This window comes from Mobula birostris, chromosome 6 (assembly GCF_030028105.1).
Source record: "Mobula birostris isolate sMobBir1 chromosome 6, sMobBir1.hap1, whole genome shotgun sequence".
NCBI classification, from domain to species: Eukaryota; Metazoa; Chordata; class Chondrichthyes; order Myliobatiformes; family Myliobatidae; genus Mobula; species Mobula birostris.
The window spans coordinates 139,739,071-139,763,033 of record NC_092375.1 but is presented as its reverse complement, the minus strand read 5'-3'; the positions used below and the strand labels follow the sequence as shown (position 1 = coordinate 139,763,033).

The 23,963-nt window shown below is 44.4% G+C and overlaps 1 protein-coding gene across 3 annotated transcripts in view; it reads right to left on the bottom strand.

The window, feature by feature from the left end:
* The window catches only part of LOC140199414 (aryl hydrocarbon receptor-like), a 148,216-nt gene that overhangs the window by 27,292 nt on the left and 96,961 nt on the right, over positions 1-23,963 (bottom strand). For all 3 annotated transcript variants that reach the window (XM_072261468.1, XM_072261469.1, XM_072261470.1), the window contains 2 exons: positions 16,484-16,605; positions 6,227-6,316 (listed from right to left, as the gene is read on the bottom strand). In XM_072261468.1, coding sequence (XP_072117569.1) covers positions 6,227-6,316; positions 16,484-16,605 — 212 coding nt within the window. The remainder of the gene's footprint in view (positions 1-6,226; positions 6,317-16,483; positions 16,606-23,963) is intronic.

Here is a 23,963-nt window from a genome sequence, read left to right as displayed (position 1 = left end):
AAAATAGAGTAAGGAGAACAAGAAATACTGGAAATCTGAAGCCTAAACAAACAAAAAGATTAAAACTACAAAGAGAGTGAATCAGAAAGAATAGATGTTTGGTTGTCATTATTCCGCAGAGCACTCATGACAAGAGGAGCTCCTCAGAAAGCTGGCTGGATGAAAGGAGGGGCAGGGACAAGATTAAGTTTCAGTTCAGGAAATATTAAGCATTTCCACACAGATGTGTTTAAAATCAGTTAATGGGTGGGTGGGGGGTTATCAAGATAGAGGGACCAGGATTAGAAGCGGGTTTCATTGGTACAGCAGAGAGGAAGCAATACTTTCCATGTGTTGGTGAGAGAGAGGAGGCAGTGTGGGGAGATCTGAAGATAGAGGGGATAGTCAGAAAGAATGGAAGAAACTGGGGGCAGCAAGAGAAAAACAGAGCCAAAGGAGTGTGAGAGAAAGAGGACTGGAGGAAGAGTGTGAAAGGGAGAGGGTGAAAGAAAACAGGAGTGTGAAAGAAAGGAGAAGAGGAAATGAGAGCAAAAGAGGAAAACAAGAAAGGAACAAGACAAAGTGATAAGAGAAGAGCTCATGCAGTGAGAAGGGAGGGCCTGACATAACTAACCATGTGATTCTCTGCTTACCTGCAACTTACTCCAAATGTCTTTATCATAGTACACTGAAACAGGCCCTTCAGCCCAACTGGTCCATGCTAACCAAAAGACCCAGCAAAGCTAGCTCCATTTGCCCATGTTTGGCCCATATCCTCTAAAATTCCTGTAGCCATGTACCTATCTAAGTGCCTCTTAAATATGGTCATTGTATCTGCTTCCTTAGTATTCTTACTGTGTCCCAAATGAGTTAACGTAAAATAGGTTGGCTGTAGACAATTTCAATACCAACTGGATGATGATTAAAATTAGTCATTCATTTTTTATTAAAAATAACTTAGATGATGACCCAACAGTTCAATGTCACCATTAGGGTCTTGAGGCTCAAAATATCACTTTCTCATTCCAAAGCCCAATGGCCGCTATTTTGGAGCAGAGCTTAGCAATGGTGAGGTAGTCAATGGCCCTCCTTGAAACTTCCTTCAGCTTCCATCTCTGCTAACTTCCATAGCCACCACTGGGACAGACTGTCTGGTGTGGAGAGACAGATTCCATTATGGGTAATCTGGTTATCACTGCTGCCCTCAGATGCACTGGGGACTGGCCTGGTGGCTGACAGCATGAATCTTGTCTTCCTATCCCAAAGGGACTCTCTCAAATTCAATTAAAGTGCTCTGGGACACAGTGCATTTACTGTATCAACCACCCACTCAGAAATACACAAGAAATATACTGCTTTTAAGAGTTGAAAAAACTGTTATTGATATTGGCTAGGAAGCTTCCTCCAAGGACAAGCAAACATAAGCAGTATCTGCTTCTCTAGCAAGCCAGGATACAACCTCAGTCACAGCACAAAAAGCAGACGTTTCCTATTAAAGTGAAGTCTATCCAAAAGTGCAGAGCAGTTTCATTTCCTGATGCTGCTTTAACATTGTCAATGTTCCTTAAGCACAGCAGCAGGGAGTGGGGAATGTGTTTGGGTAGGGGCTTCCAGCAAACTAAACACTGTGCCATTCAAGGGAAACAACACCTCAGGCATGCAGCTCTCCTGCACCACACAGCTTGGAGTTATCGAATAGTCAGTATCGGCTTACTCTGGACCATTCGGATTTCATCATTCCTGCTGGTGGAATAGGAGGCATGGCTCCCCTGAGGACAACACTGCTTTCACTTAAGTAGGGTCAATGAGACTTGGTTTGAGGTTTCTGTCTTCTGAAGGTTGAGGTTTCTATGTCCTGATTAAGGAAATTTTCCTGAACACATTTAACAAACTCTATCCCATCTAGTCCTTTATAGTATGGGAGTCCCAATCAATATGTGGAAAGTTTAAATCACCTATTATATCAACCTCATGTTTCTTGCAACAGTCTGCAATCTTTCTGCAAATTTGTCCCTCTAAATCCCTCAAACTGTTGGATGGTCTATAATATAGCGCCATCAACATGGTCATACCCTTCTCATTTTTCAGTGCCACCCATAAAGCCTCACCAGATGGGTTCTCCAGTCTGTCCTGACTGAGCACTGCTGAATATTTTCCCTGACTAGTAACACCCACCCCTCCTCCTTTAATCCCTCCCATTCTGTTACATCTAAAGCAATGGAAGCCTGGAATATTCAGCTGCCAGTCCTGCCCCTATTGCAACCAAGGCTCGCTAATGGCAAAAATAACATGATTCCAGGTGTTGATCATTGTCCTTGGCCCATCTGCTTTCCCTATGATACTTCTTGCATTGAAATATATGCAGCTCAGAACGCCAGTCCCACCACAATCAACCATTTGATTCCTGACTTTGTCTGAGGACTTAACAACATCTGTTTCCACAACTTCTTCAGCAAATGTTCTGGCACTCTGGCTCCATTCCCTACAACTCTAGTTTAAACCCCGCCGTGCAGCACTAGCAAACTTCCCGCTATGATATTAATACCCTTCCAGTTCAGGTGCAAACCATCTTTTCTGTAAAGGTCCCACCTTCCCTGGAAGGGAGCACAAAGATCCAAAAAACTTGTGCTCCCCCTGCCACACCATCACCTTAGCCACATGTTAAACTGTATAATCTTTCTATTTCAGGCCTCCCTCGCTCGTAGCACAGGTAATAATCCTGAGATCGCAACCCTGGAGGTTCTGCTCTTTAACTTAGCACCTAACTCTCTGAACTCACTTTGCAGAACTTCATCATTCTTCCTACCCATGTCACTGCTACCTACATGGACCATGCCCTCTGGCTGTTCACACTCCCACTTAAGAACGCTGAGGATTCCATCTGAGATGTCCCCCTGGCACCCAGGAGGCAACATACCATCTGGGAATCTCGTTCACAGAACCTCCTTTCTGTTCCCCTAACTAACGAATCTCCTAACACCACTGCTTGCCTCTCCTCCCCACTTCCCTTCTGAGTCGCAGAATCAGACTCAGTGCCAGAGACCTGACCACTGTCACTTTCCTCTGCTAGGTCATCTATCACGGCCACCCCCCAACAGTATCCAAAGTGGTATACGTGTTGTTGAGGGAGATGGCCACAGGGGTACTCTGCACTGGCTCCTTAACCCCTTTCCCCTTCCTGAGAGTCACCCAGTTTCCTGTGTCCTGCACCTTGGGTGTAACTACCTCTCTATATGTCGCATCTACCACCCCATCAGCCTCCTGAATGATCCAGAGTTAAGTTCCAGCTCAAAACAACTTGTAGTGTTGGAATCTGCAGCTGGATGCACTTCTCACTGGTCAGGGACCCTGCCTTCCTACATCCTGCAAGAGGAGCATTCAACTATTCTGCTTGGCATCCCTGCTGATCAAATATAAAGAAGCAAAAACAATAAAATGTGACGGGCGGGGGGGCGTATTCTACCTATAGTTTTTTTTGCCTTCTCTCACTGAAGCCTCAAAGAGCTAAAATCTAAAAAATCTCCCCTCTATCCTTGACCACTCCAATGATAACCACTCTAACACCAAGGCTCCGTTTGCCCCTACCTTAATGAAATTTGTTTTTGCCAATCGATCCCAAGCGCTGAATGAGATTCATTCTGAGATTCCAATGAAGAATGGTCGATCTCATCGTTTTTTCTCATTCAAGGAGTCGCTGATCCCAGGAAATAGTCTGAGGTGCAGAATGGCTCTGCACTTCTCTGGTAAGGGTTTATGACCAAGGCTGAAAAGCAGGCCAGTAAATCTGCACAAGCACAGAGAGTCAGTCCCAGGCCAGCATTCTGGGTCACTGGCATTTTTCCCCCAGTGCACAGAACTCTAGAATGAAATACCCAGTTTCCTGAGGCACAAGTTTCCTAAACGTAAACTTGCATTGGATGGGAAGCCCCTACATCATTGCTTGTTCACTGCCAAAAATTATCAGAATAGGAGGCTGTGCCATTTTGTCTGGTCTTAGAAATGTGATGTTTCTGTTTTACAATGTTCCTTTTCATATTTTGCAGTATTGAGTAAATAAACACTCAAAATCTCAGTGTTTCAGTTTGAGCCAATTAGCTGCAGGTAATTATACAGCATGGACACACAAAAATTTAATGTAACAAGTCCAAATGCCTTTACAATTCCTCACTTGTGTCATCTGCACTATTCCCATTGTTCTGACTTGAAGTGTTTTTCCTTCCAGTCAAGGAGGAAACAGTTTGGAAGGTCAGCAACAATTCCTGCAGCCTGGTACTTCATGCTACATACGGTTTAAGTCACATCCAACACCGCACACACATGAACAGTGCAGCAAAGCTCCCCCGCACTACCTCGTTATGCTGCATACCAGCAGCCAGGTCTGTCAACCAAGGAAAGCACAAGAGGCCCAGCTACAACCTCTGGAAAGCCATCTCACACACAAAGCTGCAATTCTGGACAAAACTCAAACCACAGAAGGATGCTTGATAGCTGAGGCAGGGTTTGAATGCCATCACTCCCACCAAGTAAAACTAGGCCACGTATGTGACAAAAAGATTTTGCTCCTTAATGAGTTCAATGTCTTTTACGCTCGCTCTGACGGACTGAACGTGGAGACACCTTCAAGACCTCCCACAGGCACCGACAACCCGGTGATTTCAGTCTCTAAGACTGATGTGACAGCATTCTTCACAAGGGTGAACCCACTGAAAGCATCTGTCCCAGGCAGTGTCCGGCCGAGCACTGAAGGCCTGTGCTAATCAAACGGCTGGCGTGTTTACTGATATCTTTAACCTCTCACTTCTGCAATGAGTTACCCACCTGTTTCAAGCAGGTTTCAATCATCCCGGGATGCTGGGAAGGTATTTTGCCTCAATAACTATCATCCAGTAGCACTTACATCCACTGTGATGAAGTGGTTTGAGAGGTTGGTGATAAAACATATCCACTCCCCTGCCTGAGAAGTGACTTTGATCCACTCCAGTTGGACTACCATTACAACAGGTCAACAGGAGGTGCCAATTCATTTTATTTTCCCTCAAGTTCTGGAATATCTGCCCAGTGGAGATATATACACCAGGATGCTCTTCACTGATTACAGCTCTGCCTTCAACAGTATCATCCCCTCAAAACTCATCAATATCACCCTGATATACTGCGTCCGTTGCTCCCGATGTGGCCTTCTATATATTGGCAAGACCCGACGCAGACTGGGAGATCGTTTCGTGAACACCTACGCTGGGTCCGCCAGAGAAAGCAGGATCTCCCAGGAGCCACACATTTTAATTCCACATCCCATTCTCATTCTGACATGTCTATCCGCGGCCTCCCTTACTATAAAGATGAAGCCACACTCAGGTTGGAGGAACAACACCTTATATTCCATCTGAGTAGCCTCCAACCTGTTGGCATGAACATTGACTTCTCTAACTTCTGCTAATGCCCCACCTCCCCCTCGTACCCCATCCGTTATTTATTTATATACACACATTCTTTTTTTCTCTCTTCTTTTTCTCCCTCTGACTATACCCCTTGCCCATCCTCTGGGTTCCCCCCGCCCTTTCTTTCTCCCTAGGCCTCCTTTCCCATGATCCTCTCATATCCCTTTTACCAATCACCTGTCCAGCTCTTGGCTCTATCCCTCCCCCTCCTGTCTTCTCCTATCATTTTGGCTCTCCCCCTCCCCCTTTCAAATCTCTTACTAGCTGTTCTTTCAGTTAGTCCTGACGAAGGGTCTCGGCCCGAAACCTCGACTGCACCTCTTCCTAGAGATGCTGCCTGGCCTGCTGCATTCACCAGCAAATGTGAGGTGTTGCACTTTGGGAGACTGGACCAGGGAAGGATTTGTACAGTGAGTGGTGAAGCCCTGATGATGTAACACAGGGATGCAGGTGTGCAGGTGCATAGTTTGCTGAATGCAGCACCAGAGATAAATAGGATGGTCAAGAAGGCACAAGAATTACAACTCAACAATGCGGACCCTTTAGCATATTAAAACACCCTAATGCATTGAGTGGAAATTTTGTCAAAATAAATTTCATGAAGCCCACATACCTGGATAGAGAGCTTAAGGGCTTGGTTAGGGAGTTGGGACTTATGGGATGCCTTACATACCTCAGGTTTGAGAAGATTGAGTTTGATCCTGGCTTTACATACTGTGTATTTCTGACTTTTTTTAAAAACCAGATTGCTGCCTGACCCAGAATTTAACAACAGGGGGTTAAATCCTTCACTCAGCACGGTTTCTCACCTGGTGGAAGCCAAGGTAATCCTGGATGGTGGGGGATGTATAGAAGACGTAACCTTCATCGGTGACGACCAGAATAAAGCCATTCAGAGCCTAGGAAACAGGAGAAAGAAGCATAAGTAGCAGCACTGACCCCAGCCACCACCAAAAATGTTTTGGGTGTCGAGCCTGGCTGGCTGATGACCCTGATAAACACTCAACTTTAACTACATTGAAATGAAAGACAAAAATGGGGTGAAATTAGATCTGCCAGCGTCTCTTTTTTGGTTGCTAATAGGGCCCCTGTGCACAGCACGTGGACCAAACAATATGCAAGTCAAGCAAACCAACGAGCAACGTTGGCTTGTCATCCAGGATGGCATCTTTGAGCTGAGGGGATACAGGTTTTTCGCAACTCCAAAAGAGAAACGGCCCAAATACGCTCACATAACAGGCCAAGTTTCCCATGACTGGTGCTGTGATGAGAACATCATGTGAGGATAGAAGCCACCCCTCTCACACAGAGGATAGTCTTCAGTATCTACACTGAGACATGGGTTGGTATACCTCTAGAGACAGTGTGATTTTTATCTTTACAACATATCTATGAAACCATAAAAAAAAGTTAGAAAGAGAACACTTCTCCAGTTTGTCCGCAACAAGGACCGCCAGGTTGAAGGTCAGTCAGCTGAAGGTGTAAAGCAATGCTCCATCCAACAGCACTGACACATGCCTGAGAAGCAAAATAGATTATTACATGTATAGTGAAAAAAATTATTTTGCAACCATCCAGACAGAACATTTCATCACATCAGTACATTGAGGCAGTGCAAGGGAAAACAAAAACAGAATGCAGAATAAATTGTTCGAATTTTTTTTCAAGTTAACGATCTCTCCTACTGAACGACAGAAAGATTCCCTAGTCTGGTGGCACAGTGGCAAAGCGTCCTTTGATGATTCTGCTGTATAGATAGTGGGGGAGAGAGGAGAATGAGGGAAGAGGGAGAAGGGAGGGGGAGTGGAGTGGGCAAGGGGGAAATGGAATGGGGAGGGGAAATGGAATGCGGAAGGGAAGGGGGAAAAGACGGAAAGACAGAGAAGGATTAAAAGGAGGAGGGAGGGGAAGAGGAGCAAGTGGAGAGGGACAGGGAGGAAGAGAGGTAAGACAGGTGGTGGGGAGTGGAAAGAGAAAGAAGAAGGGAAGCAGGGAGAGACAGAAAAAGAAAGAAGATTACAGGTATAATGTAGTATTAATTTAAAAGATAATTTGTTCCGAATGGTGGTTTATTGTGTGCACAATAACTCAATTTCAATTTTGATATCAATAATAGGAGCTTCTGCAGCTCAGATTATCTTTTGACAACTCTTAGTGCTGGGAAGTAAACCAACAAGAAAGTCTTGTGGAATTGCTGCACCCCTAACCAAGGGCACAACTAGACCCACATCATTGAGTCAGGAGGGTGAATGCAAAGGCCCAGTCCCATTGGTGCACTGGGTTTGGGCCATGGATTAACAGAGGTCCCCAGGTGCTGCCCCTTTCTGGTGCCAGCATTGTTGGTATGAGCAGCAGAGTGCCCATCACATACAGGGTATACTTAACTGGTGAACATTCATGTAAAAGCAGAAGATATCCAAGCACATCACCAGCCACATTCTTAAACATACCATAAGGTACTTATGACCTTATTAAGAAGCATAATGCCTAGATTATCTAAACTCCTTGAGAGCCTTGCAGGACTGTGCAAAGGTCTCGAATTTTCTATCCCCAAAAGCAAAACAGAATCTAGATTTTTGCTAGGTTCTCTTTGTACCCAGGCTAATTGCAGAGGGTAATGCACCTACTTTCAATGACTCCACAACTCACGCTGTCAACATTATTCATTTCTTATTTTATTTATTATTTTTTCTTGCACTTGCACAGTTTCTCTTCTTTTGCACATTGGTTATTTGTTCATCTTTGTGTATAGTTTTTCATTGATTCTATTGTATTTTTTGTATCCACTGTAAATGCCTGGAAGAAAATAAATCTCAGGGTAGTATATAGTGACGTATATATACTTTGATAATAAATTTACTTTGAACTTTAATCCAGTCTTGAGATTTTTTTTGAAATATCACATTCTGTAAAAGAACATTTCCCCCATACAGTGCCATTAATACTAGTAAACAGCCCTCACAATTAATGACTGCTTTGTTCTACCACAGCTCCAATATGAAAAGAAATTGCCAGCAAATAATGTAAATACTGCCCCAAGTCACACAAGGGAACCTTTTTTGCTTCCAAACAATGTGCTCCCAGCTCTGAAACAGTTCAAGCATAGGAAGGAGCCATTAAAGTTTCTATCAATGCCAAGATAAGTTGACCTTTTTGAGCCAGACTATTGATGATCTCACATAAAACACTCAGGTCCTGCACTTGGCAGGCGTACATTACACATCAAAAGCAACTGAAGGCCGATACGAGTTCCACAAAGGACAGAGGCAAATTTCTCTAACTGCCAGCAGGGCAAGTCCCTGGACTGGATGGCACCAGAGAGACATACTTCTTGCAAACACCCTTCAGATATTATTCAGATTTAAGCACAAGAGATTCCGCAGAAGCTGGAAATCCAGAGCAATACACACAAAATGCAGGAGGAACTCAGCAGCTCTGGCAGCATCAAGGAGAGTCCATGTTTTGGGCCAGTCCTGCTGAAGGGTCTTGGCACAAAACGTTAAAACTTTTTATTCCTCTCCATAAATGCTGTCTGAGCTGCTGAGTTCCCCCAGGTGTGTCTGTGTGTTATTCAGATCTAGGCACTGGATTCTGAACGGCCAGACCACCCATCCCTCTGACTAGTCTTCACTTGGAGAAGATAAAGAAACACAGTGTTTAAAGACCTCACTTGAATTTTGCTGATCTCTTTACCCAGTGTAAAATGAAGCAATAGGCAAGCACGCATCGATAAACCCAAGAGATTCTGCAGGTGCTGGAAATCCAGAGCAAAGCATACAGAAGGGCAGCATGGCAGCGTGGCAGTCATCGCAAGGCTATTACAGTGCCCGCAACCCAGGTTCAATTCCCATGGCTGTCTGAAAGGACTTTGCATGTTCTCCCTGGGGCCTCGTGGTTTTCACGCGGGTGCTTCAGTTTCCTCTTACGTTCCAAAAACATACAGAGTTTTGTAGGTTAAGAAGGTGTCGTTGGGTGGTGTGGGTTCATTGGGCTGGATGGGCCTGTTACCAAGCTGTACCTTTAAATAAATACAATTTCAAAACGCTGGAGGAGCTCAGCAGGTCAGGCACCACCTACAGAGAGGAATAAGCAGGCAACGCCTCAGACCAACACACTTCATCTGGACATTCATAAGCACATAGCTATTCTTCTTAAGCAACAATGCTTCCACTTTAGTCCTATGGGTTCCCAGGTCACTGATAAGACCAGTGTGGGAACAGCTGATTCTTCTTTAGGTAGAACAAGTTTGTGAGACAGCCCATCGCTCTGTCATATGTACTGTGTTTGTGTGTGGACTTCACAGTATAACCCATTCTGAATTCTTCTCCTCCACTTCGAGAATCCCAGTGGTCAGTATATCTTTAAGGAGACTTCACGTACATCCTTGAATTGTTTCCTCTCTCCACCAGGAAATCTACTTCCAAGACAGAGCTCAGAACAGCATGTTTCGGGAATCTGATCGAGTGACTTTTACAACCACTGGGGTATGCCAAAGGAAATTTATAGCCAATTTACTTTTTGAAGAGTTGTCATGGTCTGTTATGTAACAAGACATAACATCCAATGAACTCCCACAAGCAGCAATCTAATTACAACCAGATGATTTATTTTTAGTCACAAACAAGAGAATATCTGCAGATGCTGGAAACCTGAGCAACACACACAAAATGCTGGAGGAACTCAGCAGGCCAGGCAGCATCTACGAAAAAAAGTACAGTCGACGTTTTGGGTCGAGACCCTTCAGCAGGACTCAGGGATCACAGCAGGGTAGCATTGAGAGAGAGGTTCACTGAACTCCCGAAGGGAAGATTTAAACTACTCCAGGGTAGGCATCCCTGGAAGAGACTTCGCAGAGTAGTACTCAAATCACAAACAAGAGAAAATCTGCAGATGCTGGGAATCTGAGCAACACACACAAAATGCTGGAGGATCTCAGCAGGCCTGGCAGCATCTATGGAAAAAGTACAGTCGACATTTCAGTCCGAAATCTTTCAGCAGGGCAATTTGTTTTTAGAGAATTTATTGAGGAATGAATATTGACCAGGACACCAGGAGTAATTCACCATATCTTATACAGGCTTGTGATCATTAACAAGAGTGGAACTGCAGCCTCATCTGAACACCAGTGCAGCACTGTACATAATGTAGCTGCCTGGACCTTTGCAAACATCTCTATGATGAAGTTTGGTTCTACAGCCTTCAAATATAGGTACACCAGGATGTTGGCTGGATTAGAGTGCATTAGTTATAAGGAGAGGCTGGACAAATGTGGAGAGCTGAAGGTTGAGGGGCAGCCTGACAGAAGTTTGTAGAAGTGGATAAGGTAGACAGACAGCATTCTCCCCCCCCCCGCCCCCACCAAGGGTGGAACTTTCAAATACTACAGGGCGTGGCTGTTGGATGGGGGGGGGGAGTGGTTAAATGAGATTTATGAGGCAAATTTTCTTTTACACAGAGTGTGGTAGGTGCATGGAATGTGCTGCAGGGAAGGCGGTAGAAGCAGATACAATTACAACATTTAAGAGATATTTAGACATGAAAAAGCAGAGAACATCGGGATATGGACCACGTGCAGGCAAAAGGGATTCATTAGATTGACATCATAGTTGGTGTATTGAAGGCCCTGTCCCTGTGCTCTGTGTTCTACAGGGCCAAGGCAGATACCAGGTGAACTCCAGCTGATAAGGTGCTAATTTAAACTATTTGCTTTCTTTCTCTGCCCCTAGCTCCTCCTCTAACTAGGACGATTTCCTTAATTAATTCAAATCACAAAACACCCATCCCCCATCTCCACTCAAATTATATTGCAGAGACCAGCAACGGAAGAGCTGTGTACTAGGACAGGGGCATAGTTCTGAGGGTGCACGTGGGCATTACTGAGTTGTCCTCATGACTCAGATCTTCCCTAGTACTGGAGGAAGAGGTAGCCTCAGCATTGCGGAGGAAAATGGACATTCTTTCTGGTACAGGAAGCATGGAAACTCAATTCGGGCTTCCCCCACCTCTACCTGCTGGCTAAAATCGGTACATCTAACTTGTCATCTTGGGAGATGAGAAATTCCAACAAGAAGCTGGAAGTGGTGCGGATCAACTTCATGTGATGATGTTTGAGCTCACAGAAGAAATGAGTGATGAGTCATCAAGGGAAATTTAATGCTGCTCCTTTGCCCACTTTCTACTTTAAGTGGAGGAGGAGTGTTTCAAACATGACTGAGAGCTTTGATTTCACAGACGAGCGTTGTATAGGTATTTGACACAACAATCTCTTCACAAGTTTCCCATCCGCTTGCCTCTCAGCCACCTCTTGACCCATTTATGGGCTGATGATGGGTTTGTTATCAATACAGGCTCTTCGACCCTCAAAGTCCTCAGGTTTAGATTTATTGATCACATGTGCATCGAAACACACAGTGATATGTGGTTTGCATTAACAACCAACAGACTCAAGGATGAGCTGGGGTAGCCCCACACATTCTGACGCCTACATTCCCACAATGCTCAGCAGAACAATATGGAACGTAATAAACAAAAAAGCAACAACAGCAAAATGAGCCCTTTCCTCCCTCCCACCATCCTCACACATGGACAGTCCTTCAACCCCAGGCCTCTGGGTCTCCAGTCTCCAGGCTTTGGCCTCAATCTTCCACTTCCAGACATCCGATCAACCTTCAGGCTTTGACCTTTGCTGTTGACCCAACTAGTCGCTGACAGGACTATGAGCCCCAGGGTCAAACCCCGGGCTCACTGACGCATCAGCTCTCACCTCCTGCTCGCACGGACATCCGATCCCAAGACCCACCGATCTGGGACAACCCAACATCATGGACGTCTTTCGTCACCTGGCCACGTCACTGGCCTTTGAGTGTGGAGCAAAATTCTGGATTTCGATATCTTTTGTCACCCATCCACATCACTGGCTTTCAAATGTGGCATGGAGGCCATGAAGCTCACATTTCTACTAATCCTACTTTTATCTCCAATAATGCCAACAACTACCCCCAGATTCTACCACCCAACTACACACCAGAGGCACTTTAGAGTGGCCAGTTACATCTTTGACATGTGGAAGTAAACCAGGGAGGCTGGGAGAATCCACACAGTCACAGGGAGAACATGCAAACTCCACATAGACAGGACTGAACTCAAGAAGCTGGAGCTATGAGGCAGCGGCTCTTCCAGCTGCACCACTGTGTCACCCAATGGCAGCGTAAGATTCCATTTCTCCCATTTGATCATCGAACACTACCACTCGAGTCCCTTTTGGTAAACATGCATAATTGGTAACCTCAGAAACCATGTGATTAATGGCTAATTGTGTGTGGATACTATAAAAACAGTGCAGAGGAGATTTACAAGGATGTTGACTGGATTGGGGAGCATCCCTTATGAGAATAGGTTGAGTGAACTTGGCCTTTCCTCCTAGGAGCGACAGAGGATGAGAGGTGACCTGACAGGGGTGTATAAGGTGATGAGAGGGAATGATCGTGTGGATAGTCAGAGGCTTTTTCCCAGGGCTGAAATGGCTAACACAAGGGGGCATAGTTTTAAGGCGCTTGGAAGTAGGTACAAGGGGGATGTTAGAGGTAAGTTTTTCCACACAGAATGATGGGTGCATGGAATGCACTGCCAGCGACAGTGGTGGAGGTGGATAAAATAGGGTCTTTTAAGAGACTCCTAGATAGGTACATGGAGCTTAGAAAAATAAAGGGCTATGCAGTAGGGTAATTCTAGACAATTCCTAGAGTAGGTTACATGGTTGGCACAACACTGTGGGCCAAAGGGCCTGTAATGTGCTGTAGATTTCTACGTTCTATAATCTTTGAGTTTGAATGTTTATCAGCAGCAGGACTTTGTAGCTGGAATTAATTTAGTACACACATTAAAAACATTTGTATATCTTCTGTGATTGCAGGTGAAAAGGTCAGAGCAGCCTTACTTCACCTATCTCTGTAGTCAACAACAGTTTACAGAGGTCCACAGGGGAAGCCAGAGGCCCAATGTCTGCAAGTCCACTGGAGTCCCAGGAGGGGCCGATCCTGGGGTCGGAGGAGTGTGTGTGTGTGTGTGTGTGCGCGCGCGTGGGGAGGGGGAGGGGGAGGGGGAGGGGGAGGGGGAGAGGAAGAGGAAGAGGAAGGTGGGAGGAGCTTGTTTTGCCATTGTTGTTGCTTGCGTTGTTCTGCTGAACATTGTGCACATATTCTATGGGTACCGAAATGTGTGGCGACATTTCTGGGCTGCCCCCAGCACATCCTTAAGTCGTGTTGGTTGTTAACCCAACTGACACATTTTTGCTGTACATTTCATCTGAATCCTCTAATACAGTCCAAACCATTTCACAGAATGTCATGGACCAAGTTCGTCAGTGTAAATATTACTGAAGATTTATCCTGGTTGAGCCACACAAACGATGTTGCCAAGAAATCACACCAGTGCCTGTACCTCCCTTAGAAGGGTCAGGAACTTCAACGTATCCCTGACGACCCTTCCAAGTTTTGATAGCTGCAGCACAGAAAGCCTCCTGTAGAGATAGGTCTCAGCATGGTATTGGAACTGTGCTTCTGAAGTCTGTGAGAAATTGCAGAGCTGTGACCACAGCCCAGATCATCACACAAACCAGCATCCCCTCCACTGACTCTGCCTCAGGAGAGTGGCCAAATAAATCAAGGACTCCTTTGACTCCTATCCTTCTCTCCCCTCGTCCATCAGGTACCAGATACAAATGTTTGAGAACATGTACTACCAACCACAAGGGTAGCTCCTATCCCACCATTATCAGTCTCCTGAATAGACTACTCATATGCTAAAAGATAAACTCTTCAAATCTCCCAATTTACCTCAAAATTCCCCACAACATTATCTGCTTTCCTACACTTTCTTTGAAACTGTAACAATAGTTTCAGTGGCCGCTTTTTTCGGAACCTCCTGTACCTAATAAAGTGGCCAGTGAGTGTATGCTCATGGTCTTCTGTCACTATGACCCATCTACTTCAAGGTTCAATGTGTTGTGTGGTCAGAGATGCTCTTCAGCACACTGCTGTTGTAACATAGGGTTATTCTTCCTATCAGCTTGAACCAGTCTGGCCATTCTCCTCTGATCCCTCCCATTTACAAACTGTTTTCGCCCACAAAACTTCCGCTCACTGGATGCTTTTTTTTTGTTTTTCCACACACTCTCTGAAATCTCTCAAGACTGTTGTGTGTGAAAATCCCTGGAAATCAGCATCTTCTGAAATACTCACACTCCCACCTAGTACCAACAAATATTCCATGGTCAAAATCACTTAGATCACATTTCTTCCTAATTCTGATGTTTGGTCTGAATAACACTGAACCTCCTGGCCATGCCCGCATGAATTGAGTTGCTGCCACATGATTGGCTGATTAGATTTACATTAACAAGGTGTGCAGGTGCCCCTAATGAAGTAGCCACTGAGTGCACGTTCAACATTCTGTTTTCTTTTTGTTACCTCAACGTCATTAGGTATGGCATGGATGACCTGTTTGGATTGTATGCAAAACAAAAGCTTTCCAGTGTGTATCAGTATATGCCACAATAATAATGATAAACAAAACAACAAATAAACCACAGTGGGTCAGCCGACAAAAAACCAGAAATTAAAGATTTTGGCTTTAATGAGAGCTAGATCCAGATGTCCTTTATCCTACACTAATCCTACTTTTACGTATCTCCAATGATCCATTTAACTATCCCCGGATTCTACCACCCACCACCCAACTACACACCAGGGGAAACTTAAGAGTGGCCTTGGTTAATTTTAATGGCAGCTGTGTGAAAAGAATGTTTTCCTTTCCTTCCCCTCCCCCAACAGGATATTAATGTGGAGAGAAAATTATCAGATTATTATCTGCTTATTCAGTCGAAAGCCAGCTGCAAACGTTAAGATTCCAGCAGAGCAGAATGAGCTGGGAGGAAGGGGCAACTTAAGAAGAAGCTGCTTTTGAAACCATTTTTCCTGGGAGTACAGGAAGACATTTAAATGAAGAGCCCTTAGTTATGGGTCAACCCAGTACTGGGAGTGGGTACTGTAGTGTTACAGAGTTCACTCACTGACTGAGAGAAGCCACATTATAGCTATCAGTGAGGGTCAAGGCAAAGCAGGCTTCAACTTCCAACAAGCTCATCAAATGTCTCTGCACATCCACTACAGATAACAACATTGCCTGAGCATCTGTTGCACAGACACTTGCCAATTTGTACAGTCACCAAACTGGTATTGACATTAAAAGGTCACCCCTCTCTCAACTACTAGTTCTCCTTCAAACAATGTCCTCACTTCACACCTTCCCATTGCTAATTTAAGTCTGTGGTTATCTTCCACCCTCTCATAACCGACGGTGGTTTGCTCCTGTGACTGAACCCTCACCTTTTCACCCTGTTGTCATAAGTGGCCTTCCATTTTCTTTACCTCCCATTCATGTTAACATCATCACCAGTACTCTGTGCAACCAATTAGTCAACTCTTCCAGATGGCCTGCATATTCCTAATTAGTCAAGTCTACCCTTCATATTTGGCTTTTCCTTATCTCTCCATCTTCTGAAATGGGAGAGAAAACTTCCAGCAAAATCCCTCTCACCAGCACTCTCTTTCAATCACTTTCTCCTGGTCTGCACTCATCATGACAGTATAACTTCCACCAATCTTCTGAACAACTGGCTTGTATTTGTACCCAACAGGTATTTGGCCAACTACCATCCCTGTCAGTCAGAGAATGGTGCAACACAGAATCAGGCCCCTCAGCCCAAGATGTCTGTGCTGGTCATGAAACCAATTTAAACTGCACCCCGTCCACACCCATCTGTTTCCTGCCTGTTCACATGTCTAACTAAATGCATCTGTTTTTATATCTGCATCCATCACCTCCCCTACCACTCTGTAAAGAGAAACACCTTGTCATGTAGACCCTCCTTTAAACTTCTACCCCAACATTCCAGAAAAATATATCCATTTTCCCTGCTCCCCCAGTAACTATACCACGTTTCCCCTCTCAGATGGCATAATAATCCACTCCGCGCCTCATCTTGGCTTCACTGCTTCAGTCCTCACCTCTAGCAGCAGTTCTCCCTCAGAGAACACAGGCATGTTCTCCAGTGCCGTCCGCTGTCCATTCCCTTGGAAGTTTGTGAGCTTATCTGGCAACCAGCCAGCCTGGTTCTTCTTTATACTTGCTGCAAACAAAAAGCAAAAGAGCATTTTAGAAAAGGAACAGGTGGTAATAAAGAACTTTGTGCCTTTCTTTTTAGAAAGAACTAATGATAGACGGGACACAACTGACTCCTTTCCTCAGTGAGCCATTGCTTTACTCTGGAAGGGTATGTTTATAAGTACTCACCAGCTGTATATATATCTCAGAAAAAATCCCAGCAGTCAATTTAGTCTATTTGTGTTTCATCAATGGATCTTACAATTGACCGGACTCCCTTACAGTGACATTTCACATGTTTGCATTTCCCATTGAAGTTTCAGCATCAATTAAGAAACTTGCAGACCACACATGTTCTGTTCTTTCCTCGCCAGCTGCATTGACACAACTACTTCTTCTGTTTCACAGAATTACTTTGTGCTGCGTTGAAAACAGATCCATCTAAAGTCATATGGTCACACCAGCATAGCTACTAGTCCACCACGTCTCAGAGTTGCTCATCCCTACCAGGTCTTTGGCCACCTAGCATATCTGTTACTTCAAAGTTCAAAAGTAAATTTATTATCCAACTGCTTAGTATATATCACCATATAATACCTTGTGATTCACTTCCTTGCAGGCATTTGAAGGAAAGTACAGAAATATAAAAGAATTTATGAAAAACTATAAATAACAAAGACTGATAATAACCAAAATGCTAAAGGATGTAAACTGTGCAAATATTTTTTTTAAAAAGTGAATAAATAATATTGAGTTGCAGAGTCCTTGAGAGTGAGTCTCGAGGTTGTGGAGTCAGTTCAGTGTTGAGGTGAGTGACGTTATCCACGCTGGTTCAGAAGCCTGATGTAGATTGTAGGGTAATAACTGTTCCTGAACTTGATGATGTTGGACCTAAGATTTCTGTATTTCCTGCCTAAAGGTAGTGGTGAAAAGAGAGCGCAGCGTGGATGATGGGGATTGTTGCTGATGGACATTGCTTCCTTGTGGCAGTGCTCTTTGTAGATGTGCTCGATAATGTGGAGGGATTTGCTTGTAGTGAACTGGGCTGTATCCACTACTTTTTGTTGATCGTACTCTGCCCACTTCTGCATTCTGCATCCCGTGTTTGGTCACCTGGTTTGTCATTGAGCTTTCTGCTCACACTACTACAGTGATCGAGGATCCCCATCTCCCAGGTTCTGGGAAGCGGTACATCTGTACATTACCACCTAGCCCCGAATGCCGAGCAAATCCACATCCAGCTGGCTTCTGCTTCGTTCACCCCAGACAAATAAACCATCATTGTGATTGTGGGAAATGAGAGACGCCATGGTGGGAGAGCCAGGACATGCTCAACGTGGACAAGACTACAGAGATGATTGTGGACTTCAGGAAGGTGCAGGCTGATCACTCCCTATTGCACATCAACGACTTCTCCACAGAGTCAGAAGCACCAAGTTTCTTGGCATATACATTACTGGTGATCTCACCTGGCCCTTCAATACCACCTCTTTAGCCAAGAAAGCACAGCAGTATCTCACTTCCAGAGGATACTGAGACAAACGAGGCTCTCCTCTCCCCCACCTCCCATTCTCACCACATTTACTGGAGCACCATCGAGAGTGTCCTGACCTGACCAGCCATGTCACTGTCGGGGATGGAATTGCAATGCATCAAATTGCAAGGCCCGGCAACAGATAGTGAGGACTGTTGGAAATATCACTGGGGACTTTCTCCACTCCCTCCCCCCACCATTCAAGACATATCAGAAGTGCTGTGTATGCAGTGTCTCCAGCATTGTCAAAGACTCCCTCCATTCTTTAACAATCTCTTTGACCTCCTGCCATGAAGCAGAAGGTACCACAGCATAAAAGCCAGAACTGTCAAGCTGGGTAACAGCTTCCTCCCCCAGGCTGCTAGACTTCTTAACATCCTGCTGCAACCCCGTGTACTACCAGAATTCCCCGCCTGCTCCCCCCCTCCACCCCCCCACTCAGAGACACACTCTCATCCTACACACACACACACACACACACACACACAGTGCTGTAGGAACTCAGCAGGCCAGGCAACATCTATGGAAAAGGGTACAGCTAACATTTTGTGCCAAAACATTGACTGTTTTCTCTTTTCCATAGATCCTTCCTTGCCTGCTGAATTCTTCCAGCATTTTGTGTGTGTTGCTTGCATTTCCAGCATCTGCAGATTTTCTTTTGTTTCTTGTCCTGCGTAGGTCGCTTTTCTTCTTTTATTGCTGCTGTTTCATATATTTATACATACTAGTGCTTTTTATTACTGTTTTACACAAACATACTTTTTATACTTTATACTTTATCGTCGCCAAACAATTGGTACTAGAACGTACAATCATCACAGCGATATTTGATTCTGCGCGTCACACTCCCTGGATTACAAATATTAAATATTAAAGATATTAAAAATAGTTAAAATTAGTAAATATTAAAAATTTAAATTATAAATCATAAATAGAAAATAGAAAAATGGAAAGTAAGGCAGTGAAAAGAAGCTGAGAGGCAGGTCCGGATATTTGGAGGGTACGGCCCAGTTCCGGGTCAGGATCTGTTCAGCAGTCTTATCACAGTTGGAAAGAAGCTGTTCCCAAATCTGGTCGTACGAGTCTTCAAGCTCCTGAACCTTCTCCCGGAGGGAAGAGGGACGAAAAGTCTGTTGGCTGGGTGGGTTGTGTCCTTGATTATCCTGGCAGCACTGCTCCGACAGCGTGCGGTGTAAAGTGAGTCCACAGACGGAAGATTGGTTTGTGTGATGTGCTGCGCCGTGTTCACGATCTTCTGCAGCTTCTTTCGGTCTTGGATAGGACAACTTCCATACCAGGTTGTGATGCACCCTAGAAGAATGCTTTCTACGGTGCATCTATAAATATCAGTGAGGGTTTTAGGGGACAGGCCAAATTTCTTTAGTTTTCTCAGGAAGTAAAGGCGCTGGTGGGCCTTCTTGGCAGTGAACTCTGCTTGGTTAGACCAAGTCAGGTCATTTGTGATATTGACCACGAGGAACTTAAAGCTTTTGACCTGTTCCACTTGCGCACCACCGATGTAAATTGGGTCGTGCGGTCCGCTATTCCTTCTCAAGTCAACAACCAATTCCTTCGTCTTGCTGACGTTGAGGGATAGGTTATTTTCTTTGCACCATGCCACCAGGTTCTTAATTTCCTCTCTGTACTCAAACTCATCACTACCCGAGATGCAGCCTACAATTGTTGTGTCATCAGCAAACATATATATTGAGTTTGATGGAAACTTGGCTACACAATCATGGGTGTACAGGGAGTACAGCAGGGGGCTGAGTACACAGCCTTGTGGGGCACCGGTGCTCAGAGTGATTCTAGAGGAGAGCTCATGCAACTCACATTTCATGTCAACCCGTCAATCTTCCTGCCATGCCACTCAGGGACTTGTGCTAATATTATTTTGTGACTGTACGTGCTAGATTGCACACATACGTTCTGTGTCTAACTATACACACTGTGTTTTGCACTTTGGCTCCAGAGGAACTATGTTTCGCTAAGCTGTGTGCACGGGTAGGGTTGAATGACAATAAACTTGAGCTTGAACTTGAGTAAGTTTATCTGATAGGAAGGAGTTTTGAAAAGGATTTGATGGGAAAGATTTTTCACACAAAGAGTGTTTGATATCTGGAACATGCTGCCAGATAAGGTAGTAAAAACAGATATGCTTAAGAGACATCTGGACAGGCACATGAATAGGCAAGGAGGTCAGCATGGGCATGATGGACCGAAGGGCCTGTTTTCATACTGTACAACACTATGACTCTTTAATTCACATAAGGTACCTCAAGGCTGCTGGGACCGAGACCTTGTAGAGGTCAATAATTTAGAAGGAAGCGAGCAAACAAGGTCTGAGGCTGCAAGAATACGATAAATGAAAGGAATACAATTAATAATTTTTAAAACATGAGCGTTTAGACTCTGCAGAGCTGTGGTCAACAGTCTTAACCTCAAACACGTGCAGCACCCTGAATAACCATCCATTTGAATAAACAAGTTTGACAGTACTTTGGCACATTTAAGTCTTCTCTCATTTAGCAGACACGACAGTCCAAATGGCCTAATTATACTCCTACGTCTTATGGTCTTATTCCTTCATTTTCAAACATGTAATAAGCACGATCAACATTTTCAGAACCACAGGAGGTGAAACTGAGACAACAGGGCAGCTGATAAAATGGACTCCTACAATTCTCTCATCTGTGCAGCATTTCACCAAATAAATTTTGATCAACAGAACTGGGCTGTGTTTGAAAGGCTTGATCTAGAGCCAACCAAAGCAAGGAGGGGTAACACACATCGCCCAGTACTAACAAACACGTGAGGCACTGCCGAATCTCTCTTCCCAGGGGCTGCCTTGGCCAAGGCCCATAGTCTGGAGTACTGTTTGCTGAGCCCAGCCATCACACTGTCTCGAACTGAGTCTGATATCTTGCTGGCCTTATCAATGATACACTTACAGGAGGCATTGCCCCAAGAAGACAACATCCGCCAGGTCTGTAAATCTGGCGGATGCAAAGGAGCCGAGGGTGGAGTTCTGAGGAACAGGTGTGAGATAGGTAACAATGGGGTGGGGGGTGGCTCGGGTACAGACACACCCAGCCTAACACACCAGGCAAGGTCATATGATTCTAAACAATTGGTTTATTGATTATTATAGAGAATATTCCTGGTGCTTCCCACTCCCTACCCTCTCCCTTCCCCTTTTTTCCCCGAATCATGATTCCCTTCTCCCTGCCCCCTTCCCACTCTCAGTTCACAATAGGGACTCACATCAGAATCAAGTTTATCATCACTCACATGTCTTGAAATTAGTTTTTTGCATCAGCAGTACAGTGCAATAAAGTTATTACAGTATTATGCAAAAGTCTAAGGCACCCTAGCTCAAGACCTCTTTTTTTTTACACAGTACTGCATACGTACTTGTGCATATGACAAAAAACCTGGATTTTGACTTTGAAAAGACTGGTCTGTATTCTGTCGAGTTTAAGAGCATGGAAAGAGATCTCATTGCAACTTGCACTATCTTTACAGGGCTTTGACAGGCTAGGTACAGGGAGGGTGTTTTCAGTGGCTGAGTCAGGAAACAATGGTCACATTTCTGAGGTTAGGAAATGCCTTCACTCAGAGAGTGGTGAATTTTTGGAATTTTCCACCCCAGAGAGTTGTTGAGCCTCAGCTGAGTTCATTAAAAACAGAGGTAGATTTTTGATCTGAAGGGATTTAAGTGAAACTGAGGATAGTACAGGAAACTGACGTTGAGACAGAAGACGAGTTGTGATTTTGAATAACTCTGGAGCTGGCCTCCTGCTGCTTTTAGTGCTTGTGTTCTTAAAAGATTAGCCTTCTCAAGTTTAAAGTTCAAAGTAAATTCATTATCAAAGTCCATATATATATATAAAATCATATACTACCTTGAGATTTATTTTCTTGTAAGCATTTATAAGATATAGAAAGAAAGTCAATAGATTTTATGAAAAACTATAAATAACAAAGACTGACCAACCAGTGTACAAATGATGACAACTCATGGAAATAATAAAGTAAATAAACAATATGCTGTTGTAGAGTCCTTATGAGTGAGCTTATAGGCTGTGGAATCAGTTCAGCATTGGGATGAGTGAAGTTATCCACACTAGTATAAGAGCCTGATGGTTATAGGACAATAGATATTCCTGAATGTGGACCCAAGGTTCCTGTAGCTCCTGCCTGACAATACTAGTGAGAAGAGAGCACGACCTGGATGACGGGGGTCCTTGATGGTGGAAGCTGCTTTCCTGTGACAGCACTCCTTGTAAATCTGCCTTCTGCTGAACAGGACACAGCGTTCCTGTGCTGGCTACTGCATTCTGTTTTTGTGTACTACCTCATTGTATTTACTTAAGGAACGATCCGCCTAGACGACATGCAAGTTTCACTGTATCTCAGTAAACATGACAATAATAAAGCAATTCTAATTTGACTGAGAAGCATCACCACCTGAACAGGGGAAAGAACCCTTCAAGGTCAGAGGCACTGGATCCAACGATGAGGCTAATATCTTCAACATATCAGTGTTGGGACTCTGAGTGAATTCTTTATACAGGACACCATTGAGCAAGAAACAAATGGTGCTGACCCTGTAAAAATCCAGTCAACGAAAGTCCTTGTCACTTTACTGCAATGCCCTCTTGTTTTTGACCCTCCCAACACAGGAGATCATATTTGTGTGAAGTTCTAGTCACCAAACTAGAGGAAGAATGCAACTGAACTGGAAATGGTGCAGAAAGGATTCAAAAAGTTGTTACTGGGACTGAAGGGCTCGAGTCAGAAGGAGAGATCAAATATCCTTAGGCAGCTCTGCCTGGAATGAAGGAAGCTAAGGGGATAGAATCATATATAAAATCACGAGGGATATACACAAGGTGAATGGTCACAGTCCTTTCCCTCCAGGAGGTTAAATAAAAGTTAGAGGGTACAGGTTTAAGGTGAGAGGGATGATATTTAAAGGAGAGTAGAAGGGTAAGATTTCTGCACAAAAGGTGATGAGAAGTGGAACGAGCTGCCAGAGGAAGTGGTAGAGGCCAGTACTGTTAAAATATTTAAAAGGCAACTTTAGTAGATGGGTAAGAAAGGTTTTTGAGAGATATGGGCCAAATACAGGCAACTGGGGCTAGGTCTGGTAGGCACCTTGGTCGAGTTGGGCCAAGGAACCTGTTCTATGATGTATATAACTCTACCATTATGCGCAGGCAATTTTTAATTTAGTCGATCTGTATACAAACCACAGTATGGAAATGTGTTTTTTTTTACTGTTGTTGATTGAGGAATAAATGTTGCCCAGGAAATGGTCTCATTGCATGTTTCACCAGCTGACACAACAAATACATCATAACATGTTGTTAGAGTGTTGACCTCCTCTGCACTGGAGAACAAGCATATGAGTGCACAAAGATGCTGCCTGGATGGAGCAGTTCACAACTGAGGAGAGACTGAATAGGCCGGGTTTAACTTCCCTGGAGGAGACTAAGGGAGGACCAGAGGTGTACAAAATTATAAACGGCATGGATCAAGGTGGATAGCAAGGGAGTATTCCCATGGTAAAAGTGCCTAAGACCAGAGGGAATAGTTTTAAAATGAGGAATAAGATCGGAGTGGGAAGATGTTTTCACCCAGAGAATGTTTGGAAACTGGAACACACTCCCTGAGGGGGTGGTGGGGGTAGAGATTCTCACAAAATTTCAGAAGAACCTGGATGAAAACTTGAAACAGCAAGTGCTGGTAAATGGGATTAATGTAGATAGGTACTTGATGGTAAGCATTGACATTGTGGGCCAAACAGCTTGTTTGAATCCATAAGAACAAGAGCAAGCTACTTA